This window comes from Daphnia pulicaria, chromosome 6 (assembly GCF_021234035.1).
Source record: "Daphnia pulicaria isolate SC F1-1A chromosome 6, SC_F0-13Bv2, whole genome shotgun sequence".
In the NCBI taxonomy this organism is placed as follows: Eukaryota; Metazoa; Arthropoda; class Branchiopoda; order Diplostraca; family Daphniidae; genus Daphnia; species Daphnia pulicaria.
In genome coordinates this window covers 17,832,381-17,858,314 of record NC_060918.1, presented here as the reverse complement: position 1 = coordinate 17,858,314, position 25,934 = coordinate 17,832,381, and the positions used below count along the sequence as shown (strand labels likewise).

Here is a 25,934-nt window from a genome sequence, read left to right as displayed (position 1 = left end):
CAATTTCGTGTTTCTCTCGAGATTCGCATAGGGAGAGAGGGTGTCATGAAAGAATATTCGTGAAACGTTTCCAGTTAACAGAAAACGACTTGGAATAATTTTTTGTGAAAGGTAATTGAACAAGCTACATTTTAGTATAAATTGATGTGACATATTTAAAAGAAAATCCGTCAAATTCAAATGTTTTCCGTAATGTTTACGGTTTTAGAGACCGAATCCATAGAGAATCGGCCCGAGGGAAGAAAAGGGAGAAAAGGAAAGTATGAAAAAAAGGGGGGCCCATACTTTCCTCTTTTCCCAATGTAACGTTATACAGAAACATCTCCATAAAGAATATATGAATGTGTAGGTTTGGGTTTCCCCTGACTTGGTTCCTTTCATTTGTCACGGAAAAATCAGTCATACTGTAGACGGCCTTAAACGGAATCACGTAAAAAAGTTCTCGGTTTTGGAAGGAAGAAAAGATCGTTATCTCTTTAAGTTATTGTGAAGGAAACTGCTTTGTGCCGTGGTTGTTGGTACACAATGAGAGCAATCTACTGGAAAGAAAAAGGTCAAAGTATATGGGCACGCCAAGAACCTATACATCTCACGTAATACTCGCTGCAACCGGCTGCAACATGCGGCAACATGTGTTATTGGGTCTACTACTGGGTATGGCAATATACACTAGTAAAAATAAGACATACAGTTAAACGAACGCGAGGAATAAATCCGACCACCCATCAACCTATGATGCCGCAGGTAAGAAAAGAATGACTCGACAGAACGATGGTTGATGGAATATAAAGAATGGGCATGCTGTGCAATGTGCATTCCTATGGAAGCTATAGAGTAGCATTACAAATGTTGGATAGAAACAGTAAGGTGAAAAGAATCTTTAAGTTGCGAGATGATGACTGTGTTATTATATTCTATTGCGTGTTGTGTTAAGAAAGAAAATTCAACACATAACCAACGTCATTTTATACAGCCGACTGAATACAAAGGAAATTAACGCAAGGCTCCAACAGATAAATTTTTAAAGTTTTTCAAAAGTATTAGTTTCATGATATGATATAAATAACGATGAATTTACGAATAGATAAGTTATTTTTTCTTTTACAAAATTAAATTTGTACTTGCAACATATACACTGTGTCGGATAGGCTGATTGGATTACACACGTCACACCTGACTCGCCACAATTTTTTTTTTTTTTCATTTGAAAGAAAGATTTTTATCTTCAGCCATGAATTTAGCGATTATCGCATTGCCATCTCCTTCTTCGCCTGAAAAATTTCCTTCGAAAAAATAAATAAATAAACGAAGACTTCCCGTCAATGCGGACCGTGGTATAATTGGATGGGAACGTTGCTGTTGCTCCTGTCCGCTGTTTACGAGTGACTTGCAGCACGCGTGATGGATGATCCTGACGCTATATACTGTTGCCTCGCTCAGGCTGAAGCTTGTACCCCAAGAACTGATAGCAACTCCAAATGTACTGATACCTTTTTTAAAGATTAGTCTACTAGCTGAGTTTGAGTGCTTTATCGTCTGCCATTACTCAAGTGTATGTCAATAGATTTTGCCAAAAAGCGACGTACAGCGTTTTCAAAACAAGGCGCCCTGCTGGTCTTTGGAGCAACACAACACACAGCAGAGCATGGGGTGTTTCGTATTTTTCTCTTTTATCGCTTAACGCGACCGTGAAATTGTGCCAGTCTGCTATTCCATATTATTGTGGCGAGGGAGTACACACACAGCCTGTGGTGTGTACTGAACTGAATTCCGGGGATGTCTTTGGCGGTGCATACAGCCCCGGTAACAAAATATAATGCTGCGGAATGAAACGCTGTGTACAGTTTAAGTAACAATTGCGTCTATGCTACCGGTATAATGCAGCACAACACCCTCCCGCTGCACAGACTCGAATAATGAGGCATTGTTAGCTCTATACAGCCTATATACTGGATATGCTAAATTCTCCATGAATCCCCGCTGGTACACGTGGATGCTTCAGCGTATGTATACCAACTGTATACTTACAAATAGATATTGTAGTTCGAGCAACTTCTGTATACTATATACCCACGTCGAGAGCGGTCGAGAGAGAGAAAAAGAGAGAAAAGCATCTATTTTCGGATCCTCTAGCTTTTAGACTGCACGCGTTTGCCGGTTTATTTTGTTTCTTACACAAACCAACCCGCAAACAAGAACGATGAGATTGAAAAATGGGGAAAAAAAAACAGTGCGCATGATCGGCTGGCACAAATGCAAAAACGGTTCGTTTTTTTTTTAACAGGGTCCTCTCTTCCCATTTCTCATCCATCAGCTTTGATGAATACCGGGAAAAATCTATACGATCTCTTTGTAACTATGTATGTGGAGAAATGATAGTGCTGCTGCTGTCACCCGATTATTATAGCGAGCCTGTAACTGTTTAAGATTTCTTTTATTTCGCATTTGTCTCTTATTCGAGTGCTGTGTGTGATCTCTTGGAAATTGTTTCCCAACTCTTTTCAGCGTTGCAGCAACTGTTATGCGATGAGACTCTTCTCTTTTCATCTGTCGAAGAAGAAAAAAATTAAAGGCTATACCTATAGGGTAATTTAACCCATAAATGGTTACATCTCTCCTTTGTATGATGATGGACCGTGCTGCGTAAAAATACGACACGACACACTCGAGTACAACAAGATGAGAAAACTCAGCATTTTTTTTCTTTGTATATTTTGACGATCGCACTTCTAAACTTGGCGACGGCCCCGATGAGGGTCTGGGATTGGTATTCAATATGGTACACCATGATTCCGTGACACAATAGACGCTACTGTTCTCTTCTCTCCGAGTGAATCCATCATTCTGTTTGGTGAATGCGGCGCTATACTAGCAGCAAAATAAAAAAAATAAAAAAACTCTTTAAACCGCGTCACCACGACGCATTCTTGGATACAACACAAAGAAAGAGAAGAATATGATGTCAGACTTCAACCAAAACCCGTGTAAAGAGAAACGATAGCTAATACAACCTATTCACAGATATTATGTATTTAGCAGCTCACATTTGTATCGACAGATCGTCTTCAACGACGACGAGAGACACATCGAAAGTTTTTGAAGTATAATACCTAATAGACGAACATTCCTCATAGTTTCGTCCCTTTTATGTTGCTGCCTTTTGGTTTGTTGCATCATGTCCCTTGCCAAAAAGTGGGTCGTAAATTGAAGATTGCCGATCCTAACACAAAGAAAAAGAAAAGGTTTTAATAAATATAAATGTATGTACTGTCCTTTTAGTGCTATGGGAGGTGGAAGGGGAGAAGGATCGATCCATTCGAGAGAAGCAGTGTCAACAACAGAACCCAGCCGAGAGAGAGAGCGAAAACGAGAAGAGAGTCACAACACACACACAGGGCACACACAACGAACGCAACACTACACCGCCAAATTGGGAAACTTACATGCTATATACATCACTCCTTTTGGGGCGATTCATGAATACACACATTTGCCTCCTATATGCGACTGTTATAGGAACTCTAAAGTACTCAACATTTATCGTTTCGCTTGACATGTATTGGGCCCGCAGCATGAAAAAAGAAAACCGTGTTTTGTCGTTGTCAATGAAAAACCATCGGCAGAGATAAATCATGTTACGGTCATCTGCATAGTGTCTCTCGTGTTCAAACCTCAGTTTATTACTATTCCATACGTTTTACTGTGCCAAAAAATGAATATAAGAACGCCAGAGGTATGCCTTTGGTATTTTTAAACTATCTATTCCAATCAGGTTGTTATGTTAAAATGTTTATGATATTAGCTTAAATGGCTATTGAATAAGATAGCCGATATAATCTCATTGGTTTTAATTTTTTGTTTTATTTATTTATTTATGTCGATGTATTTTTCTATTACATTCTAATGGATATAAATCTCGCTCCATAGATGTTCACCTCCTCTCCTGCTGTTTCAGTTCGACTTCTTAATTGGCCGTTACATCACCTTTCGTTCCGCGTTTTCTTCCATCAATAGTTTTCCCGTAATAATAATGGATTATCGAAGGAAAGATGGTGCCGGGACGTTTTGAAATCTCCCCTCCGCCTTTCTCCATTTTCCAAACCGTAAAAAAAAAAAGATAAAGAAAAAAATCCAAAGATAATCATAAAAATCAAGTCATAATATGTATAATGTAATAACCGGCCAGGAATTCCATCAATATAGAAATTGAATTCGTAGTGATGGTTTTTCTCGGCTTAATGAGGAGGCCGAAAGCGACGACAGATTCATACTGTTTTTTTTTTTACCCCGCCGGGTCGCAATTCAACTGATTTACAGTCGGACATCGGAACTCCCATCAGTAAATATCTAGTCAAAACAGTTTCGAAGGAGAAGGAAGAGAAAAACGACTGGAATGTTTAGCAGTTTGGCTTAAAAAAGCCAGAAAGTCCACACAAAAAAAAAAAAATAAAAAAAAGTATATACAGTTGGCCAGCTATGCTGTGCGCTGGAACTGTCTCTCTATTTCTTATTTTCTCTCTCTCTCTCTCTCTTTATATTGACGAGAGGGGGGATGTGGGGTGGGGTAGGGTGGTGGTGGACTCTCGCGGGACTCTTTAGCGATCCGCTGCTGTGGCTCTGGCAGTCGTTCCTCAGCTTTGCTCAGAGCGGGAGCTGCTACATCATCACGCTCCATTTGACGCGGTGTGTGTCTTTTCTACGTATTATTTAAACAGACAGAGTGACAGAGAGATTCTGGTGAATAATAGGGACAGTTCTTTTTGGTGGTTGGTGGGGTGGATGACAATGAATATGTAACCGGCCGTGAAAATCCCCCCCTGTCGCCTGTGAAAATTATTTGATTTCATCGAGAGAGTGCCACCACACAACGCACTCTCCTCCAGCGCTCTACTGCCTGCCATTGGGAATTTAAAAGCCGCGCGTCACAATCAACGATGAAGTGGCTAAAAGCCCTGCAATCCATCAGCTTGTCTCCTCGCGGTGAGTGAATCCCCCCCAGTTGCTTTTGTGTCTCTCTTGCTCCCGGCTCGTCCCTCCGAATATTTGGCTATGTTTCGATAGACGTATATATAGAAGATGTACACTACACAAAACAAAAGGCCTAGAAATATCATTGGTATATTTAGATATGGGTATAAATATATATAGATATATACACTCGCAAGTTCTCTAAACAAGGGCAATAAATCTACGACTTGAAATGACATTGATGTGCTGGCTTTGCGATGGGGCGCAATTGGAAAACTCTGCTGGCCGAGACTGGCTGAGCTCCTGCGAGCTGCTCTTCCGTGTACATCAGTGAATCTATGGCCTCTTATTTACGTTGATGGCTGACAAATTTCTCCACACGCACGAAGGAGAGATGTCATGTCCTCTCTTCTTCTCGGTCGTCGTTATTCTCTTTTTCTTTCGTCTCTCTTGTTTCTTTCATTCTTTATTCCCTTTTTTCTTTTTGTTGTTTCCTCTTCTCTGCGCCTCCGTTTCTTTCCGTCTCCTTTTTGCTTCCTCGTCTTTAAAAAGTTTCAAAACTATTTTTAAAAAAGCGGGACTATACTCGGCTTTTCAGCGACGTAACAGGACGACACACACACAGAGAGACGACAACGACGACGACGACTCCATGCTTGCCGACTGATTAGACAACCCCAAAAGTCTGAACGGCATAGCTCTCCTCTCTCATCTCTGTGGTACAGCAAAAGAAGTCGCCTTCTCACACACATACACACGGGAGCAGTCCCCAATCACAATAAATCCGAAATGGGGACGTTCGTTGGCGTTTTCCTCGAAATGTCTCCAGTTTTTTTAATAGTTATTTCCCCGTAAAACCCCGTAAAACCCCCGTCATCTGGGAGTTAAGATGATGACTTTTGTATAGTCTCGTCACTCAAGAAGACACAAGTGCAGACGACGAGTGCAGGCGAGTGCAGGCGAAGAGAGGCTCCAGTGTAACGGAGGATTCCTTTTCCGGGCGGCGCTGCTGGTTATTTCAAAAGTTGTGGGGCGGAAACGAAAATTGTTATTTAGGCTTATACTTTTTCTCTCATGCCGAAATCAAAATGCAAACAGATTTGCTATCCTCTATACAAGCTATGTGGCATGTATAAGAGGTTCCATACTACTATACTTCTTATCTGCGCATGTGTATACATGCAGGCGCGTATATAGAGCGCGGTTGCGGCTTCCCAGTTAAACGCGATTAGGCAACTTTGAGGAAGTTTACTCAAAAGAGCTACTACCGAAAAGCTAGCCTAACATGTTGGGCTTATTTTTCACCCGATTGACTTCCTTTCAAGATCCTTCTAAATGGCGGATGAATGAGTCGAAACCTCCCTCGATTATCAAGCAGGTCTCTCGTTTTTCCCTCGACTTGATGCTGACTAAACTGAGGCTATATAATATAACATAACCTCTTGAAATGGCGTTTTAAAGGGGCCGTGCTGAGCTATTCTATATACACTCTTTAGTCTTCAGCAGTCTATATAACTGTTATATATATGTGGTGGTAGGGAATGGGCCGAACGGTCGGGGGTAAATAGAAGACGCGCCATGAAAGAACCAGCCCCGGCTACTGCCGTTGGTGGCTGTGCAGCTCCATTAGGCAAACGACGAAGAGCAGCAGGGTGGTATGCGTCAACAGCCGTTTTCTTCTTCTTCTTCTTCTTCTCTCTCTCTCTCTCTCTCTCGCCTATTCCTTCTCATAAAGCTCGCACTCGGGAGAGTTCTGAAGTTGGTGGCTGCTCTGCTAGTCTGCTGTGACCAGTTGGAAATTTTTTCGACTGATGTGAAAATTGAAACTAAACAGCAGTCGGCCCTGTTGATGTTCCCCCCATCAAAAAGAAAAGAAAACCAGGCCGTCAAATTGTTATTCCTTTTTCTCTCTACCTCTCTTTCCTTTCCTATTAGAAAGAAATAATAATCATAAAAATAACAACAACAATAACAACAGAGGATGAATATTTTTCCGTGTTCACCTGTGCTGGGAAAAAAAGAAAAACTATTGTCAGAATGAACCGCATTGAAATAATCGGCCGGTGCGGATTATTATTCTAAAAAAGCTTATATATACGCGTACAAGTGCTGGTGGTGCTGCTCAAGTCCAGCACGGAAGTGATTTCAATCTACGTCTAGTTATATCTGTTGTGTGTGAACGTGCTGTTGTTCCAACGCTGTCGTTATCCCGCCGACGTGTAGACTGCTATAAGAGAGAAGCGTAAATACAAAAGAAAAAGAAGAAAGAAAAACAAAATACAACTAGTATATACTACTACTACACGCGGTGATGTGTGTGGCTTTGCCCGAGAGAGTAGGAATTGTTGATTTTGGCTGTTTCGTTCGCTATTTTCTCCCTCTCTCTCTCTCTTTTTTCTTTCTTTCTTTTGTTTTTTTTCTCTTGATGACTTCCGGTATATGCCCTTTGTTTTGGCTCGCTCCGTCTATTCTCTTTTCCCATTCTTTTTCAGCTAGTAGATCGCTGGCGGTGCTGTGCGGGCTGCGGCCAGCTGCCGCACTTCAAAAGAGTGTTGGGGGAGAGAGAGAGAGCCTGGCACTCTCTCTCTCTCTCTTCTTATATGCACTCTCGTCGATTTCTAGCACTATGGTAAATGTAGTTCTTGAAAAACTCAGCGTTCCAATGTACGTGCGGGCTACGCCTTTTCGCCCTCCAATGGCAGCAAATGCGCCGTGTTGTGTGTTGTGTGTGTGCTGCCCGTTTTGTATATTTTCGTTCGTTCCCGGCGTCGAGCTCCGACAACTTCATCACCTGCTTCTTTGACCGAATCTTTTTTGTTTCTTTCTTTCTTTTTCAGCTAACGAGCGTAGATAACATCCAGTGCCGTCAAATAAAATTGAAATAAAACAAAGGGGAAAATAACACACAAGAAAAAGGCAATAACTCTATATGCACATTACGGTATATAGAGTCGATTTGCATGTTACTTTCCAATGTGAATATAATATTATAATATCCACTTGGGTTTTTGTGTGTCTGATGCTGATGTTGGGTGTGGAGAACATTTTTCAAGTCTAGTGTTGTACATGGACCTATACAATAATGAGAATGTGAATGCTTAAGCACGCAGCTGGAGTTTTCTATTTGAAAAAAGAGAAAGGAAATAACAGAGAGAGAGAGAGAAGCTGTCACATCCGCTTTGAAACGACTCCGTCACGCCGGATTAAAGCTTTTTTTTTTTTTAATACTTGGCATATATATCCGCAGCAGCCAGCGAAACCGCCAACAGCATATCAACTCCAGCAGCTCCGGCTCTCTGACGTCAAGTCTCACCCAATTGAATCATCCATCACATTTCATTGCGTGGCTTTAAATTCATCTTTCTTATTTCTCAAAAATGGTGCATACAGTGTATGATCAGACCAGACCTTATGTGGATGCTAGTTGATTCTTGGCTGGCTGTAAAAGGATGAATGCAGTCATCGCCATTATACTGCGCGCTAATGGATTGGAAGCGAACCAGTAAATAAATACATTCTTCGGGGATTGAAAGTTGCCCCATTACCAAATAAAGGCCGAAAGCGATTTTATATGAACCCGACCAGCCGGAAAAATGTTGTTGAAAATCGTAATAAAAATCCAGAGAGAGAGCCAAAAATGAAGCGAAATAAACGAGAGTCTCCAACCGGGGTTTGTATAGTATACAAGAGTTTTTTAGAAAATGGTTGTGTATTTATTATTATGTAAGGGGCAGTATAATAATCGCCGGACCGACGTCTATACCAGCAGAATGAATAACGACCTCAAGCCATGTTAACATTTGAAAAATGACGGTGTTGATAAACAATGAGGGGGGAAAGAAAGAAACAAGCTTATATGGCTGCTGCCCTGTCGTTTATGACTAAATATTAAAAAAAGAGACAGAATAGAGCGCGGTGTCCGCCGTGTGTAATAATAATAATAAGAGCAAGCATATGGGGAGAGGACGAAACAGTTTCCCTTTGGCTCATATAGGCCTAATATAAAGCTCTAAGTGGTTGCGTTTAGATGGTAGTGTACTATATAGTCGCCGCTCTGTCCTTTTATACATTCTACACCGCCGGCCCATTTCGAATGGGAAAGGGACGGATCTCCCTCGTTGACAGATCGGGTGACCGGAACAACAAACAAACCACCCATTCTTTATCTTTTTATTCTTTTTTAAGTCTTTTTTCTTTTTTCTTTTTTTCACTTTAGTTTTTTGTATTTATTTATTTTCTTTTCGTTTTGTTTCTTTCGTCTTTCTCCACTCAGAGCTCGTTCGAATGTGACAAGCGTTCAAAATATGTTCCATGACGGGCGGCGGCCCGTCATTTCGGTTGTGACACCCGTTTAGCTTCATTTTCTTGTTTTTAGGAGCTTTTTCTCGGGTTTTTGTTGATTTAGCGTGTCGCGCGCGCCCAGCTCTTTTGGAAAAAGCTAAAAGCTCCTGGCTCGATCGTGTCACCGCGCGCCGCCGCTGCACTGAGGAGAAAAAGAAAAAATTTTAAAATAAAAAGAAGAAAAAGAAAAGGGGGCGACAGTTGAAAGATACGCGGCAAATGTGTTATTTTTCTCTCCGCGTTTCTAAATGCTGCGCGGGTCCGGCTTGCCCGCGCCTATATACCGTCTGAATTCGTGCCAGCAGCGTCATGTAGACTCAACGTTAAAGGCTAAAAGCCAAGGCCTATACAGAGAGCCAACATTTGACAAACGAATGATGGGCGGGACATTTGAACGAGCCTGTTGATAAAATGGCAGAGGGGGGCAAAGCGCGGCCGAGCCGCCGGAACGATGGAAACGAGACCGTCCGTCATCGCTCCAGTCTTCGTCCAATGTGTGTCTTGTGCGCCTTTTCCCTTTCACAGAAAAATTAGGTGTTCCGCCGGGGAGAAGAACTGCGGGAAGAAGTTGAAGCCGATGATGAAGGAAGCTTCTATACCTACCTATGGGCGCACCCCGCCCAGCTAAATAACTCCCACCCAAAGGCGCCGTGAGAATGGACAGAGCTATGGCCATTGATATTTTTCTCACGCCAAGCTTTTGCCGGGGCTCCCAAGAAACTTCTCTGCACAGCGTACAGCGGAGAGAGTGAAAAGTCGAAATAACGAACTGCTTCGTGTTACACAGACTTGATGAATAATGAGCCGATACAGAGTTACTCCAGTAAACAGCAACGGTCTCGGGAGCGGAGCTCTAGCGCGGAGAAGCCGCTGGCAATGGGCGAAATGCTCCGATGGTAATGGCGTCTGTAACGTCAGAGCTCCGCCAGCAGTTCGGATATAATGAACGCGGGATATAACTACACTGAAATATAGACATCGCGTTTCTCCTCGGGAAAACCCAACCGACCCTTTCCAAAAATGATTTCCTCCTTCATATAGGAAAAGGAAATCTATTTCCATACGCAAATCTCCGTTTGATTTCTTTTTTAAATAATTTTTTTTAGATAAAACTGAATGTATTCTATTTTAGTTTACACAAAGGTAGAGGCCAGAGAAATGCCAGTGAGAAAAGGTCAGTTTGTTTTGGCGAATCAATTTGGGATTTCCCGTTTGCCAAGTCATTGAGGATGAGTACATATTTGATCCCGTTTGCGGTCGGAGGGGTCGTTAGATTCCGTTGTAGACGCAGACTATACATGAAAACAGGTTCTGGCCGGCCCTGGCCGTGTCTCGCCACTTTGCCGTCGTCACGTCCGCCACTATCCAACATATGCAAATACATTCCACCCTCCTTATAAGTCTCTTTATCTCCACTTAGTACAAGTGTGTGCTTCTCACGTGATCATCTCTCTCGTTGGCCGGCTCGGGGCTGGATGACCAAGTCAAATAGTTTTTGTCGGGTCAGCAGATTTCCCCTGAAACTTCAATCTGTTCATTGTTTGAATTGTTAAACTCTCCCTCATCTGTTCCAAGTGCTGCTCGAACAGCTCGGCTCGTTATTCTCTTCAGTTTTTCGCCAAGAGCAAGTGTTGGCAGACGTATCAGCTCGACGGTCCAGCAGCCACTTTCCAAGTCCGTCTCATCGTAATTCTTATCTGTTGCCTTAATTACCCCAGTAGTAGTTGTTTTCTTCCTAGAACGAGCCTTCATTTTCTTGAGCAGAAAATAACTATAACACATGTTGATGTAAGAAGACTCTTGGGATTGGTCGACTCGCAGAGAAATTTCAGAGCAAAATAGCGGGTGTTTCAGCGCCGGAGGCGAGTAGTTCCTTGCCAATGTACCGTACTTGTTTTTTGTTTTCGTTGGAAATGAGAAAAGAATTCCTCCGGTTCTTTCTTTAGTCGACTTTGTGCGGGTTGGAATAGTTGACGTCGATAACACCCTCATCACCGTTCCCACTCGTCGATACGATACGGGACTCGGGCAGTGTCTCCTTACTCGTTAATTAGGTATTGATTTTCGCCTTGAATTATTTTCGCCACGTTGGAAAGCTCGTCTCTCTCTCTCTCAAAGCAAACAAACAAACCAACGCGTTGCTTTGCTCTCGTTTTCATCTAGTCCAGCCCCGGCTAGCTAGTAGCTAGCTCAAAGAGGTCAAGGGGCTGTGCTGTGCTGTCTAATAAGTCTTCGCTTGAATTGCGTCTCTCTCCTTCATTCGAGACGACACTCGATCAAGTGTCGCTACGTGCATTTCGTTTGTGTTGCGATCGTTACGGGCCGATTTGAACGTTACACAGCGCCGGCTCATTGCCAACTTTGCATTTTTTTTGTTTTCCAAAGGAAAGAAGATTGACGAACTTGAACTATACCCCCCCCCCCCCCTCCATTGTGTGTTCATTAATCTCCCGACACGTTCATTAGCCTTCGTGAAAAACAAGTGATTGTGAATTATTTTATTTACCCATCACCACAGCAGTTGGGTCAAAACCAAAACCGTTTTCTCAGCTCTTTCTCCTATACATAGTTGTTTATTTCACCGCTAGATGTCGCTTCTGGTCGTCTAGAGAACAAATTCAGAGGATAACAAATCCCAAACGCAAACTAAATCAAGTAAACAAACAAGTTCTCTTGACGTAAAAGAAACTTTAGTGGCTGATTACAACTTGTTTTCTGTTTGTTTTAATTTTTTATCGTCGCTCAACGAGAAGTGACCATAGCTGGTGTGTCGCTGATTATTATTATTCCGTCGTGTCAAACTCTCATAGCTCTCGCGGCGAGTAGTTGCGAGTTCATTTTCAATTTCTGACCGAATTTTTGGTAAAAGTCAAAATCTCAGAAAGATGGAAAAACAATTTTCAAGTGACGGATTTCGCAAGTATCCATCGTTACGTGATCACCCACTCAAGACGGCCGCCCAGTGGTTGGCTGGGCGGGCGTTGGACGACGGTCACGACCAGCTGTGGCGTGTCGGCGACAATCTTTACGACCTGTCGGCCTTCGTTGCAACTCATCCGGGCGGGAGCGAGTGGCTGGAAGTGACGCGCGGAATGGACATCACCGAAGCCTTCGAGTACTCCCACTTGAGTCCCCACGTCCGCACTGTTTTGGCCAAGTATTACGTCCGGCCGGCCGGAGTCGCCCGCAACTCGCCGTACACTTTCGAGCCGGACGGTTTTTACATGACGCTCAAACAGCGCGTCCACCGCCACCTTTCCACTCGGGTGAGCCGGGAGGAGAAGGAGGCGGCCCACAGGAGGATCACCACCATCCAGGATCGAATCGTCGCCACTTTCTTCCTGCTGCTGATAGCCACGGCCTGGACCGAATCCTACGCGTCGGCCGTCCTGGCCGGCCTCGTCCTCATGCTCAACATCAACTGCTCGCACAATTTCTACCACAAGAAGAACAACTGGCGCATGTACTGCTGGGATCTGGGTCTCCTCTCCTCCTACGAGTGGCGCATCACTCACGCCCTCAGTCACCATGGTTACACCAACACCTTGTGGGATTTCGAACTCTCCGATTTCGAACCTTTCGCCGACTTTCGGGTCCACCCCAAGAGCTTCTTCAAGCGCTATGTAATCCCGCTGAGTGTACTCACGTCGTCGTTCATCTTCTTCTTCGCCGAGGCCGTCAAACGGATCATCACCATAGCCATTGGCCAGCAGCGGTTGCGTCCGGAGAACTTGTTGCCGTTGGCTGAATTGATTTTCCTTTGCTTGCTGGGCTGCCCGTTCGTCCAGGCCGTCAAATTGTGGCTGGTTGTCCACGGGGTGAGCAGTTACATGTTCGGTGTTGTCGGCATCATCGCCGCCCATCACCATCCGGACATGTACCACCCCGGAGACGGCCCGTTCCAGTACGGCAACGACTGGGGACTAGGCCAGTTGGACGCCGTTCGCGATCGCAGAGATGTGGAAGGCGTTCTGCTGGCGGAATTGACCATGTACGGCAACCACATCCTCCATCATCTTTTCCCGACGCTGGATCATGGCATGCTGGACCTCATCCGGCCCGTCTTCAAGCAAACGTGCCTCGATTTCAAATTGCCCGCCGAGTGGGCCCAGCCAACCAGCCCCTACAATCAGTGGGATCTCTTTTGGGGAGTGTTCCAGCAGCTGGCCCGCACCCAACCTCGCCCTCTTTCCCGTTCTAAATCAGATTGATCCTCACACACAGCCCTTCCAGATTTATTTGTACAAGATGTTTTTTTTTTCTCTTGTTGGATTATTTACTTTATTAGCAGATTCGAAATATATAAAAGACTTGAACAGCTAATACTCATACAGCACGACCCATAACTTTTCTTTTGTAAATAAAGTAGTTTAAGATTTTTTTTTACAAATAGAGATAAGAAGCGGGAAAACAAAAATTCGAAAAAAAAGCCGGCGGCCACAACTCACGTTGACATTGATGATGCCGCGATTTTTTCCGTGGCGCGGCATTTTGAAGTTTATTTTTTTATTTTTTTTCTCGGCTGTTGTCACGATTGTTGTCATGGGCTCCCCGACCTATACCTCTTGAAAAAGCAAATTTAAAGTAGAAAACAGGTCAGGAATACAAAACCAAAAAAAACAAAACGAGATGACATATCTAAGCGAGATAGAACTTGATGGAATAGGCCATATAGACCGCCGTTTAAAAAGTGGGTTTTATTGTCTATGGGTGTCCTCTCTTTCGTTCCAACGCTTATGGATATATATTCCCGATACCTAAATCACGTCAGACTCTCTCGCCCAGCGATTAGGCTGGGCAGATTAGAAAAGTATCAAAAACGAATGTAAAAAAATAAATAAATGGGAACTCTGAACAAATTGGACAGTGTTGAGAAATTTTCTTCATTGCGTTGATGTTGTTTTCGTATGGGGAGGGAGAAAATTGTTGCCATCCATCATCGGCGCCGATGGAATGTTGTCGGTAAATATCAGTGGAGAAGAGATGCGCAAGCGAAAAAGGGAGGGGCTGGCTGGGAAGTTATGTCAACTCTCTAGACCATCACATCCCTCCGTCTCGCTCTTTTATAAACACACACAACTCGAGCTGCTGCTGCTGCTGCCGTATTTTTCTATAAGTTTGATCTTGTCATCGACCTCTGCATATATATACCTCGCATTATTGAGTGTAACATGGCTCGGGAATGTTGTACGCCATTTTCGCGCACCATTTCGTTTGCCTCCTTCTGCATCTCGAGTGTCGCTGTCCAATGAATCAGAACTTTCAAGAGGAGAAGGAATGCGCCAGCTCAATTCGATAAAGATACGATTTCAACCTTCAGCTAACGTCGATTATCAAAGGATCTCGAACCGTTTCGAGACGTTCTTCTATTTTTAAAAAGGAAAAAAAAAGCTTTTCTCTTTGACGTCAAGGAGCCTCGAGTCTTTTGAAGAGCAATTGGGGATGATGTGTGTGACAATAAGGGCCAATCGGACGGAATGAAGACGTTGCATCTTTGTATTAAACTTCTTCTTTTGAATCTTTTCATCGCCATATTTTAAAAAAAATATTTTTGCCGTCGAGGATTTTTTTTTTCTTTCTTTGAAAAAGAATTTTAAACGCCGTCCTCTTTGGCGCTGACAGACGGGATCGGATTCTTTTGAAAATGGCCAGTTCGTCTGGCGAAGCGATTTGTTCAACGGGCCATTTAAGGGACGAAATTGGGAATAGGGCGACACGCATGACCATTTGCTGCCCAATCAGCCGGCCAATTGTCTGCCCGTTCCGACCAGAGTGCGACGAACAAAAGAGCGAACGAGCGGATGAATTTTTGAAAAATAGATTTAAAAAAAAAAAAAAAAAAAAAAGTGTAGAAAGTCAAAAGAAGATAAGTCACGAGGGGTTTTAAAAAAAAATTCCCGAACTGGCGTGTCACGACCGATTGGTATATACTCTCTTACCTTGATGTCTAACAGTACATATATTATATTCTCTCTCTCTCTCTCTCTCCTGTGTTATATCTATCTACATAAAGAGAACATACTTTCTTTTCCGCCCCGGCTGCTGCTGCAGCATGGCATCGGGAGATTTTCGTGAACGTTTCGCCTCGTCATCGTGATAGACCCTGGCGCCAAACCGAACCACGTCCCGATGATCCTCCTCTTTTCTCTCACTCGCATCTCTTTGGAAAATGAAAATGTCTTTCTGTCAAAAAGAAGAAAATAGGAGAACTCCCCACCACAGTCCCGTAAGCTTGCTGGCGAGGGTATACGACTTATCAACTGACTATGGGCTTTTTTCCTTTCTTTTTTGACTCTTTCGTGAGAGATATGTATAGTTGTGTGTGACTGCGGATGCTGGGCTGACACGCTGGATGGCCCCGCGAGTGATGCATCATAACCGGAACAAAACAAACAACAATCGCTGATGCCATCGAAAAAGATCAAAATCCAAAGATAGACGCCCTGCGCTGGCTGGCGCATCTTCTTTTTCTTCTTCGTGAGTTGTATCTCACCGCGACTTCGCGCCGCGTCACGAAACCGAATTTTCCGTCTGTGACGAGGTGGAAACGTGCCGACTTTTTTTTTGTTTTGTTTTTTTTCTTTGGTACTTTCACACGATTGGCCGGACGTGTTGGCTATGCAGCAACGCCAGTTCAAAGTCTTGTCGTCTATTTTTTTTTTTTTTTTATTTTTGCTTCGACATTGTAGAAATGGCCACTACTCGTTTCAAAGGCACGTTTCCATCGCAGCATTTTCCTCTTCTCTTTTGGAAAAAAGAAAGAATGTTGAACTAGAGGAATTTCTCGTCAAGAAGAAAAGAACCGGCGGGAGTGAGTTAATAAGCGGCGGTAAATCAATCGAGACCCTCTCCATCGTGTCAACTTTCACGTTTCCGTTGTCGTGCCCGTTCCTTGTTCCGGTATTAAAACAAAGAAGACTTAACCGCCTTCTTCGAACTGGATATACGTATTTCATCGGGACCGCCTGCCATTACATCCGAGGACCCAATTATCTCGTATTGAGAGCCAAGTATCTTATACACTCTGTGTAATATACACAGCACAACAAAGACGGAAATACTGTTATAACAAACAAGCGTAGCGCACAACCCTATTTTACTTTTCCCTTATAGACTAGCTATAGATGAAGGGTGTACGGGGGCGTCTGAAGTCTTTGAAATACTCAAACAACAAGAACCACCCACACGTGCTGCTAGCTGCTGCTGCTGGCTGGCTTCTTAAAAAACAAAAAAAAAACAAGAAATGGGGTATGTTTAGTGCAGTAAAGAAAGCCATCCATCATCAGACGGCCTGTTGTGAACCCAAGAGAGTTGACCTTTCTCATTTTCGCGAAGCCCAAGAGGAACACCGGCCGTCAGCCGAGCCGTGGGGTTCCACCAGCCACCACACACATGTGCGCAAAAATATTTTCCATTAGGAAAAACCCAACTCTCGGAGGAATATCTAGGACGTAATTGGGCCTCTCACTTTTCTTTCTTTTTCTTTGATGTTGGAAAAATTCTATTTATTTATAGGGGTGTATATATAGTATATAGTAGAAGACGCTGTACAGTTGCGACCGTACAGCCCGTCGAAATACCAAAGGGAACGACGGTCGGAACCTTTTTGACTGGACGCCACCGAGGTGCTGCACAACAGCAGCAGCAGCGTTAGGGTTTCTTGCTAAATTTAAACTTTATTATTATTTTGTTTTCTCTCTCGTGTAGTAGTAGCTGTGTGCGATGCTTTTGTCGTCTATAGATCTCCGGCGCGGGGTTTGTATTTTCCCCCTTTTTTTTCCCTTCTTCTTCTCCTCGTCGAAAAAGATCAGATTGTTTTAGAAAAGAAGAAATCCAGATGATCTTGTTTGGAACACGGTGCAGCATTTTCAGAATATAAGGAGAGCCCATGGCAAAAGGGGGGGAGAGTGTACTACTACTATACATATACCCCATATAGTCTGGGCTGCTGCACTATAAAACAGACACAGACAGCACACACAGGCGGACACATAGTACTGCTGCTGCTACTAGTTTACCGTGAAAACAGTTGCTTTTATTTCCCCCCTTTTTCTTTTCGAAAATAGGGTCCAAATAAAAGCCAGAACGTTTCATTATTATTTTCAAGGCATTCTTCTTGGGTCGACTCCTTAAAACGTTCCACAGCCTACACGCAACACTCAAACTCAAATGATTTTTTAGACGTTTCTCTCTCTTTCTCTCCCGCGGCCGAAGGGAATTTTTTTGTTTTTTGTTTTATAACTAAAAGCTTTTTAAGCGCATTCGACTTGAAAAGGGAGGAGGTAAAAGAAAAAGAGGAGGGAAAATAGTGAGCAGCTAAAGTCACGATGAATGTCGAGCATGTGCGTCTCGTCGTCAAGTCATCGATAACTGTTGTAAGCTTTTTTGTAACTTATATTTATATATGTGCTATCCTAGACATTTCCTGTAGCTTCTTCTTTCCTTTTTTCTCTTTCTTACGATTTTTGTTGGTTTTTTTTCTGCTGGGTGTATCATCAGTGCGCCGTCCGTAGCCCAGTGTGTGGCGTCTTGTTTAAATATACAACACACACACACATATATGTATATATAAATAACTCTCTCACGAATCGACGGGAAAGAAGAAGAAAAAAAACCACCAGCATCCCGAAAGGGGTATACAACATGTACTCGTTGGGATGGACGACAGACGTCGAAGGAGGCCACTTGATATTTTTATTTTCTACAAATTTCTGGCAATCAACGACCCCCCACCAGCGGTTGATGTTTGGCTTCAAGTGAAACACACACACAACGAATTTAAAAGAACACAAAAAAAATAATACTAAACAGTTTGTAAACGAACTCCAGTTGCCAGAAATGTTTTCGGTTTTCTATTTCTTCTTCTTTTTTTTTTAAAGAAGAAAATTTAATAAAAGAATTTTGAGGGAAAATAGGCAAACTGGTGTGCATACTTGAACTGCTGATTTCCAGTATGAATGATGGGCGAAAATGGTGCGCTAACTGAGCATGCCAGGAGAGACTGCTGTGCATGGTAGTCTCATCAGACATTTTCTAGGGGTTGTCGAAGGGTCTCGACTTCTCTCGTTCTGGTTGATAAGTGAGGGTAGGTATGTTGTGCTGCCGGCGAGTCAAACCATTCGAAACATTCGCGAAACATTCCGCATCTGCTGCTGCTGGCTTTTGTGTGTGTTTTCGAACAAGCTTACGCCGGCCAAGAATCTAATACATAATAAGAATAAGGAAAAAGCGGAAGTCTCTCCTTAAAAACAAGGGCTGCTGACACACGACCAAGGAGCTTGGGTATATAGAATAAGTGTCATGCAACTCGTCTAGCTTTGCAGCTGTTTGGGAATTTGTCAGCCCTTGTCGTCGTCATCGCGACGCCCGCGACACACTCGCGTCGCACGAGCTCATCCGCCAGCACCGTACGCCTCTCCCGACTTAGTACAAAGTTTAAGACAACAAACTTTGTTGTACTACATGTGAAGTTGTAAACCACACAGAATTCAATACAAAGATATAAGGGATATAAGTTAAGTGACTACCGAGAATCTTATTGATCAAGTCATTTCGACACTTGTGTGGGAGAAAACGATTTGATTTTCGTCCGAGTCGTGAGATTTGGTGAAGGAAAACATCGTGTAAAATCACTAAAGGCTGACTGATTGACTGGTATAGAGATCCCGAAAACCACTTGGCAGCTAGCGCTCGGTATAGTGTGACCAGCTGTTTTATCCATTGACTTTTGTAATGGGATCCTGTCATCGCCCAGAACATGGGATCATCCGTCTCTTTTTTTCCCCCAGCTTGATATATCCGTGTGGATCTGTGTAGGAATGGATGTAAGTCTCCGTACAGCGCTAAGAATTTGCCATAGAATTATTAGCCATATAGAGAGAGGCTTAAAGGGATTGAAAAGTCGTAAGAAGAAGGAACGACCATTGGCGGATTTGTGATTCAATAAATACAGATGGAGGACGCAACTCTTGAAAATCAAGCTCTCTGTTAAGTATAACCGACTCTATAGCCCACACACACACACACAGACACACTTTCCGACTTACTAGCTATCAGCTTTGCTCGTGTTGACGGTGGCAAGTTGCCCGTCGGCGTTCAAATTGTGCCGACCAGTAAAAATAGTGAAACTAGCTACACACAAAAAGAAAATAAAAGGGAAAAAAAAACAAAAACAAAAGAAGAATTGAACGCGGCGCCGATCTCCTTTTTGAATAGTTTTCAAAAAATGCCCGCCACTTTGCGGCCGGCACATTCCGGCCGATTCGATGGCTGCTGTTGTTGTGGCCGCCATCGACAAACTCTTTCCTATAACAAAATCCCGAGCGTGTCGCTGCACCACCAACACATCAAAAGTTGTTAACACTTTTTGTTTTTTAAAAAAGACTCGATAAAGTTTTCAGAGTAACGATCCAGCACTCTCGAACCGAGTGCCGAGCCAATAAAAACACACAAAGAATATGTCTAAAAACACGTAATAATATTGGAATAGAAAGCTTTCAACAAGCGCTATTACTACTAGTTTCAAATTTGTGTTTTATCTTTTTCGGCAATTTTTTATTTTGGTTTTCACCCAATTTTTTTTCCAAAAGTTCATTAGAAAATCGCCACCGATAATGGCGGTTTACGTTATAAGAACTTCTTGAATGACGTCGGCTTCTTTGTTTCATTTGATTTCCGCTGATTTCTTTCGCACCCAACCATTTCGAGCTGGTCAAAGTCCGGCACTTGGACGACTTGTTTAATGATATAAGAATCTATAGTGGGAGTCATTAGCCGTTTGCGTGTGACGAGAAAATGTTAACGATTTCCCTTTTTTATTTTCGTGTTGATGATATGGCGGATTCCCGCCGGATTATTATGCGATTTGCAGACGAGTCTGAATCGCCGACGCCGTCGCTCTCTTCGCTGCACTCGTCGTCGCTGTCGTCCGCCTCGTCGACGGCATCGACCTCATCATCGCTGGATCATCATCACCGCGGCCATCAGCTCCTACTCCTCGAGGCGCCGTCATCAAAGAGAGGTATAATTCTTTTTTTTTATTTTGGGGCTGTATATAAGCGGACGAGTCTAAAATTGAGCATCCCGCATTATGATTATTAGACGTGACAGATGCGGAATTCACGATCGAGCCCGACAGCCACCGACTAGTTATCCAACACGCGACAGGTAATCCAATCGGACATCAATTTTGATTATTTTCCACGGCGATTTTTTTACATTATTCGTAAGAATGTGTAATATACTAAGTGTCTCTCTCTCTTTTTTTGGCATGTCCTAAAAAAATTAGCTACGCATTGGTATAGACTATTTATTTGAGATCCAATTGATGTCTGCCTATCACAGATCCCTTATTAACGTTTCATAAATAAAAAGGTGGTAAAACATAAAATTACGATGAAGTCAAGTGAAGTCAATCCATCCTTTTTTCAGAGGACAACGCCATATTATCGGATACGGATGATTTGACGGACGGAATAGAATCCAAATCGGGAAATTTAATTATTTTATTACATGTCAGTCACGAAAAAATAGAAATGTAGGCCTATATTTTTAAACTACAAAACATAGAAACAATTGAAACAATCGGAAACAAAACATAAATTTGGTTTAAACATAGAAAAATGATTTCTTTTGAGAAACACTATTTAGTTACAGTATTTCAAAAGTGTTGTATTTATTTAAACAAATCTAATTAAGCTCGTCCAAACATTTGGGCCACTAACTTATAGCGAACCTAGCGGCGATCATGCGAGTTATGATTTTTAAAGTGGGAGCGCGGTACTCTTTCGTCTTCTGGCCACCTTTCCTGTTTATTACATCATATTTGAACCATTGAGTAGGATATGACTAGGAGGACATGGGACAGTCAGTAATTTTTACCGTAAGAGAGAGAATGCCGCTGTGCCATAATATATCACGACGCCGCGGCCCGCGGTACATTTGAAATAAAGCGGAGGGTGTCACCCAACGCTTTATTCTTTTCCTTTTTTCTGTTGCCTGTCTCTTGTAATCTAATGTGAAGCACTCTACTGTAACTGGGTGCTGTTACGTATAGACTCTATATATAATGTCAATAATGTGTTGCGTGAAATTGGAATTCATTTCCTGTGCTGCTATTGGCCCTTCTCTCGCAGTTTGACAGTCGCAAAAGAGAAAATGTCTTATAGATGTACAAGAAATTAGTTTTGGCGATGTCTTTTGATTTTGCGCCATGTTTCTTGCGTTGGAAAAAGTCATTTCGTCTTGTGTAATGTCTTCCGACATTCAGACTCCGGAAATAGACAACTCAACGGAAGGAAACAAAAGAAGTTGGAGAGGGAAACAACGCTCGCTACTATATATATATAAACGCTGTGATGTTATTGGCGAGAAAACGCGATTGGTGCCCAGCCAGACGTCACTGTGAATTGAGTCACACACAAGAAGACACGCACAAAAAAGAAAAACATTCTTTTTTGGGGGGGTTTAGTAGGTGTGACGCGCTTGGTTGCTCTCCTTTAGATTTTTTTGTTGGGTTCTGCATAAATCAGATTGCTGAAACTTCTAAATGACGAACCAGCGCGCATCGCACTAGCCGCTGCTGTTATTGTCAGCGCCTTCCATCATAGCGCGACGTCCTTTTGATGGCGCAAGTCCGGGTGGTGCTGCGGCGCGGTGACAATTTTTTGGCCTTTTTTTTATTCTGTTTGTTCCTCCTTTTTTGGCTGAGTGTATAGTAGAAGAAGAAGAATTTTTTTTTCTCTCTCTTCTTGTTTGTTTGTTATTGTATATCCTGCTCGAAATAATCGGCTTCCGCTCTATCCGAAAACACCATATACTTATCGGAGCGCTCGTCTACAAATTGCTTTTTTCATTCCACATTTTTTCCACGTTTTTATTTTTTCCTTTTTTTTTCTCCGACGCTTGTTTCACATTCAACATTTTTTATCCTCAAACTTTCTTCTTCTTTTTTTGGGGAAGAATATCGACTGGAAAAATAGGGCCCGTGGAGCATATTATGCACCGCTTTTTCTAGGGGAAAAAAGAAAAAAGAAAGATGTATAACATATCCTAGAGACAGAAAATCGACTTATTTAAACTAAAATGTAAATATATCGATGAACTTTGATGATCCAACTATGACAAACAGTTCGGAGTCGACGTCTTTTCGACCCTACAAACTATCGTAAAGAGAATTCACTTAAAACTGTTTGTACCCAGTAGAAAAAAATGGAAAATGTGTACAACAACAAGAAAATATCTAGAAGAGTTTCCCCCCTCTTCTCTGAACATTAGGAGAACATTCGGGCGGTGTGCTGGCCCTTCCCTACGGCTGGGCCGAGCCTCTGTGATGTCAGTAGCTCGCCAGCCTTGGAGCGCGACGGTTTGTTTTTGCCTTTTTTCTGGTGGCTGCTGCTGGTGGTGGCTGGTGCTCCGGTTGGTCCCTCGTCGTCTTTTCTCGTTCAAGCTGTGCCGGACTTTTTTTTTATTAACTTCTGCTCTTATATTATCTGGGATGGGATGTAAGTTGGCGAGCAGCAGCAGGGACGTCGTTGTGTAATCAAGAAACCAAACGAAACGAGAAAAAAAGTGTGTGTGCGTTATTTTGTTTCCCTGGTGTGTTTTTTTGGCCGTGTGCTCGTGTGTATACTTCACGACGGGGTGCACATGTCTGACGTCGAGGGCTCGTTGATCGCCTTCTCCCGGGGCCGGTGAGAAAGAAAAAAATAAGATAAAGAAAGAAAGAAACGACGCCCGTGAGCGCGATCGTGTGAGCACCTCATCAGCATATCATCATCATGTTGACTTCGCTGAAGAATTCCCTGTCCAGCTATTTCAGCATCAATAAACCACCCCGGCCACCCAAACGCTCTCCTTCATCAGGTATATAGCCTAAGCTCATTTTTTGAATTTTATCGAAGAGTTCCGCCATTTATTATTTCCAGTTGCATCATTTGTTGGTTATCCAATATACCCCCGTCTACATGAGATAATAGGACAGCCAACGCTGTGGCGATCTATGACGAATGGCCTTTTCGCCACTCTTATCTCGACATCAGACACACATTGAACGAGTCACGACACTCGACAGCAGCATCAAATCTACAAACTTTGATGCATGTACATATGAGAATTTGTCGGTGCTGCTGCTGCTTGCCGTGCCGCTCTCTTTGAAGTTTGAACTGAGGGGGCGGTGCGAGCGTGTCTCGTATAAATATACATAATAAGAGCTGGCGGTGTGCAATCGGTGGTCTTATATTTCCCATTGCTGAACAGAACCGCAACCGTCTCGGTTTGGTTGTCAGAAACAAGAAAAACCAACACGCCATCATTTCAGTACCGGCCGCCTCCGTTCTTTTCCGATCATTTCACACACAAGCTAAGACGCTCCCAACCTCCTTCGTTCGGCGTCGGTACCCGCTGGGAGCCTTTCAAGTCTTCTCCACGCCACTGTACATCCTCCTACGTACATATAACTATCATTGTCTTCCTCCAGCAGCAGCAGCTAGCACTATAGCTTTTATTTTTAATACCATTTCGTTTTCTCTCGCCTTTTATTCCACCTCTAACCGAAGAAACAAAAAGGCCATTAAGACAAAAAAAGAAGAAGAAGTTCCCTTAGTCAAACATGTACGTCCTCCTTTTTTATAGGCGGCTACTGTGTATTAGATGATATCCTATATAAGCAGCCAAAGACAGTATTACGTATAGTACATAGACGGGCCGAGAAACCAGATCTGGTTCGTTAATTTCCGTGTGCTCGGAATGAATTAATCAGTATATATAAAAACAGAAGAAATGAAAAAAACCTGGCGTCCGCTACGAAACCGATCTATACACAACATTTTGTGTTGGTTCCCTCAATAAATTAAATTTTGTTTGTCGTGTTATACGCTCCGCTCTCTTTAAGCGACTACACACGACTTTAGATTTGTATCTTCGACATAGTTCCTCTTCTTTTTTTCTATGGCTAATGCTTAGAGTCTATAGGTATAAATAACGTTCGATTACAAACGACCGAATGGCCTTTTTTTTCTTCGTGAGTTATCGCTCACGCTGGCGACAATCTCACGCGCCGTCCGAGACAACAACAAAAAAGAGTCGATGATTCAAAGGACACACAAGCAACAAGAGAGTCATCGGCGCACACTTTCACCACGACCAAGCTCTAAGCGGCCGGGCGGCCTCTATGTATACGAGACAAGTGGCCATCTGTCGGCCGGGGCGGTTTAGAGAAGATGGTCCGACCGGGGCGACGGCGGGTGGTCGCCGACGCCGCCGGTCGGTCAGCTCACAGCTCCGCTCAGCTCGCGTCCTCTTTTATTATTTGGTCGGCTCTCGCTGCTAGAATAAGGTGCGATTCATCACTTTGCCAGGCCATCTATATACTGCACACGGAGGAGGAGGAGGAGAGATAATCGCTCCGTTCCGAAGAGTTGCGCTCTGTCGATAATGACTGGTAAAGGAGTGTGCGAGATGCTTCGTTGAATCTCCATTTGAATCCCCCGCCGCTTTTTTTGTCTCTCTCCCCCCCCCCCCCTTATCCTTATCTCCTCTTTTTGTTACATGTAAAAAAGAGAAAAATATCGTGACGAGGCTGATGGATTCGTGTGATTAGCCTCAGACCTTTTAGCGATTCTCTTTTGAGTCGGGGGGGGGGGGGGATGTTGTTGTTTAGTTTCGCGCTGCTGTGAACAATTTTTTTTCTCCAATATTATAACCGGCCAGGAGTGGGGGGGGGGGGGGAAGGGACGGACAGACGCGCAAGTGTGCCGACCAACTGTTTCCTCTTATTGAAATTGAAAAGCAGTTGAATGACATTACAAACTGTGTGTCCATCCCTTTTTTTATTTCGCCACTCGTCTCAAGCGCAGACAAATTGAAAATGACAAAATGTTTTTCAATGTTGTTGTTGTTGTTGTTGGTTTCGCTCAGGTGACAAAGGAGGAGGATCAGGCCGTTCGCGCTCGTCGGTCGCCGGAGTGTCGCGCAACGGCGGAGGCGGCGGCGGCGGCGGCAGCAGCGGCAGCGACGACGAAATAAACAGCATCCACCGCATCCTTCAGCAGCCGGATGTCGATTATGAGCTGCTACCGTCGTCCAGCAACAACAGCAGTTCCTACGCCGCCGGTATAGAGATAACTGAGATATATATTTACCCGGCCACCACCACTTCGTGTTTTTCCACCTTCTCTTCTCTTCTCTCTTCAGTCGACAATGTGTAAACACAAAAAAGAGGAAATCGGGATTGCTTTGGTCTTATACACCAACAAGTAGACGAGAGAGGCAAGAGCTTTTTTTTTGTGTGTGTCGCCGTGCTGATGATGTGAACGCGTTCAACGCCCCGCAGGCGTCTATAGATAGCCTAACGAGCTTTCACGGGCTCTCTTTTCTCTTTGGCTGGGCTCTCTCTTGCCGTCCGCCACGCTGTTTGATACAACTACGTACAGTACCTCCATTGATTGCCTTTTGATAATGTTAATAGCGCCCAAACAAAAGGACAGCACTACACAAAATCGGCGGCGATTTAACGAGCTATTGACACGTAACAATCGAATATGTGGACACATTGGCTGGATGATGATTATTATTAGATATTATAGGATCCGGTATCACAAAAGGAGAAATCAGCGCCAGCCGATATA

The 25,934-nt window shown here is 43.4% G+C and overlaps 2 protein-coding genes across 7 annotated transcripts in view; both read left to right on the top strand.

Annotated features, from left to right (window-relative positions):
- The first annotated feature begins 4,636 nt into the window (after positions 1-4,636).
- Positions 4,637-25,934, top strand: part of LOC124344366 (glutamate receptor-interacting protein 2-like) — a 30,040-nt gene continuing 8,742 nt past the window's right edge. For 2 of the 5 annotated variants that reach the window (XM_046797903.1, XM_046797901.1), the window contains exons 1-4: positions 4,637-4,980; positions 20,180-20,329; positions 20,410-20,475; positions 25,225-25,419. In XM_046797903.1, the coding sequence (XP_046653859.1) occupies positions 4,935-4,980; positions 20,180-20,329; positions 20,410-20,475; positions 25,225-25,419 (457 nt within the window). In that variant the 5' untranslated portion in view covers positions 4,637-4,934. Of the gene's footprint in view, positions 4,981-20,179; positions 20,330-20,409; positions 20,476-22,629; positions 23,173-25,224; positions 25,420-25,934 lie in introns of those variants that run through there. The other 3 variants (XM_046797905.1, XM_046797904.1, XM_046797906.1) reach the window with 3 other exon arrangements.
- On the top strand, positions 10,866-13,632 carry LOC124344367 (cytochrome b5-related protein-like). 2 transcript variants are annotated; one of them, XM_046797907.1, is made up of 2 exons: positions 10,866-11,964; positions 12,063-13,632. In XM_046797907.1, the coding sequence occupies exon 2, from the start codon at positions 12,195-12,197 to the stop codon at positions 13,518-13,520; it is 1,326 nt and encodes a 441-aa protein (XP_046653863.1). In that variant the 5' UTR covers positions 10,866-11,964; positions 12,063-12,194; the 3' UTR covers positions 13,521-13,632. The 2 variants fall into 2 exon arrangements, with proteins under 2 accessions (XP_046653863.1, XP_046653864.1); XM_046797908.1 differs by having other exon boundaries at positions 10,867-10,983; positions 11,898-13,632.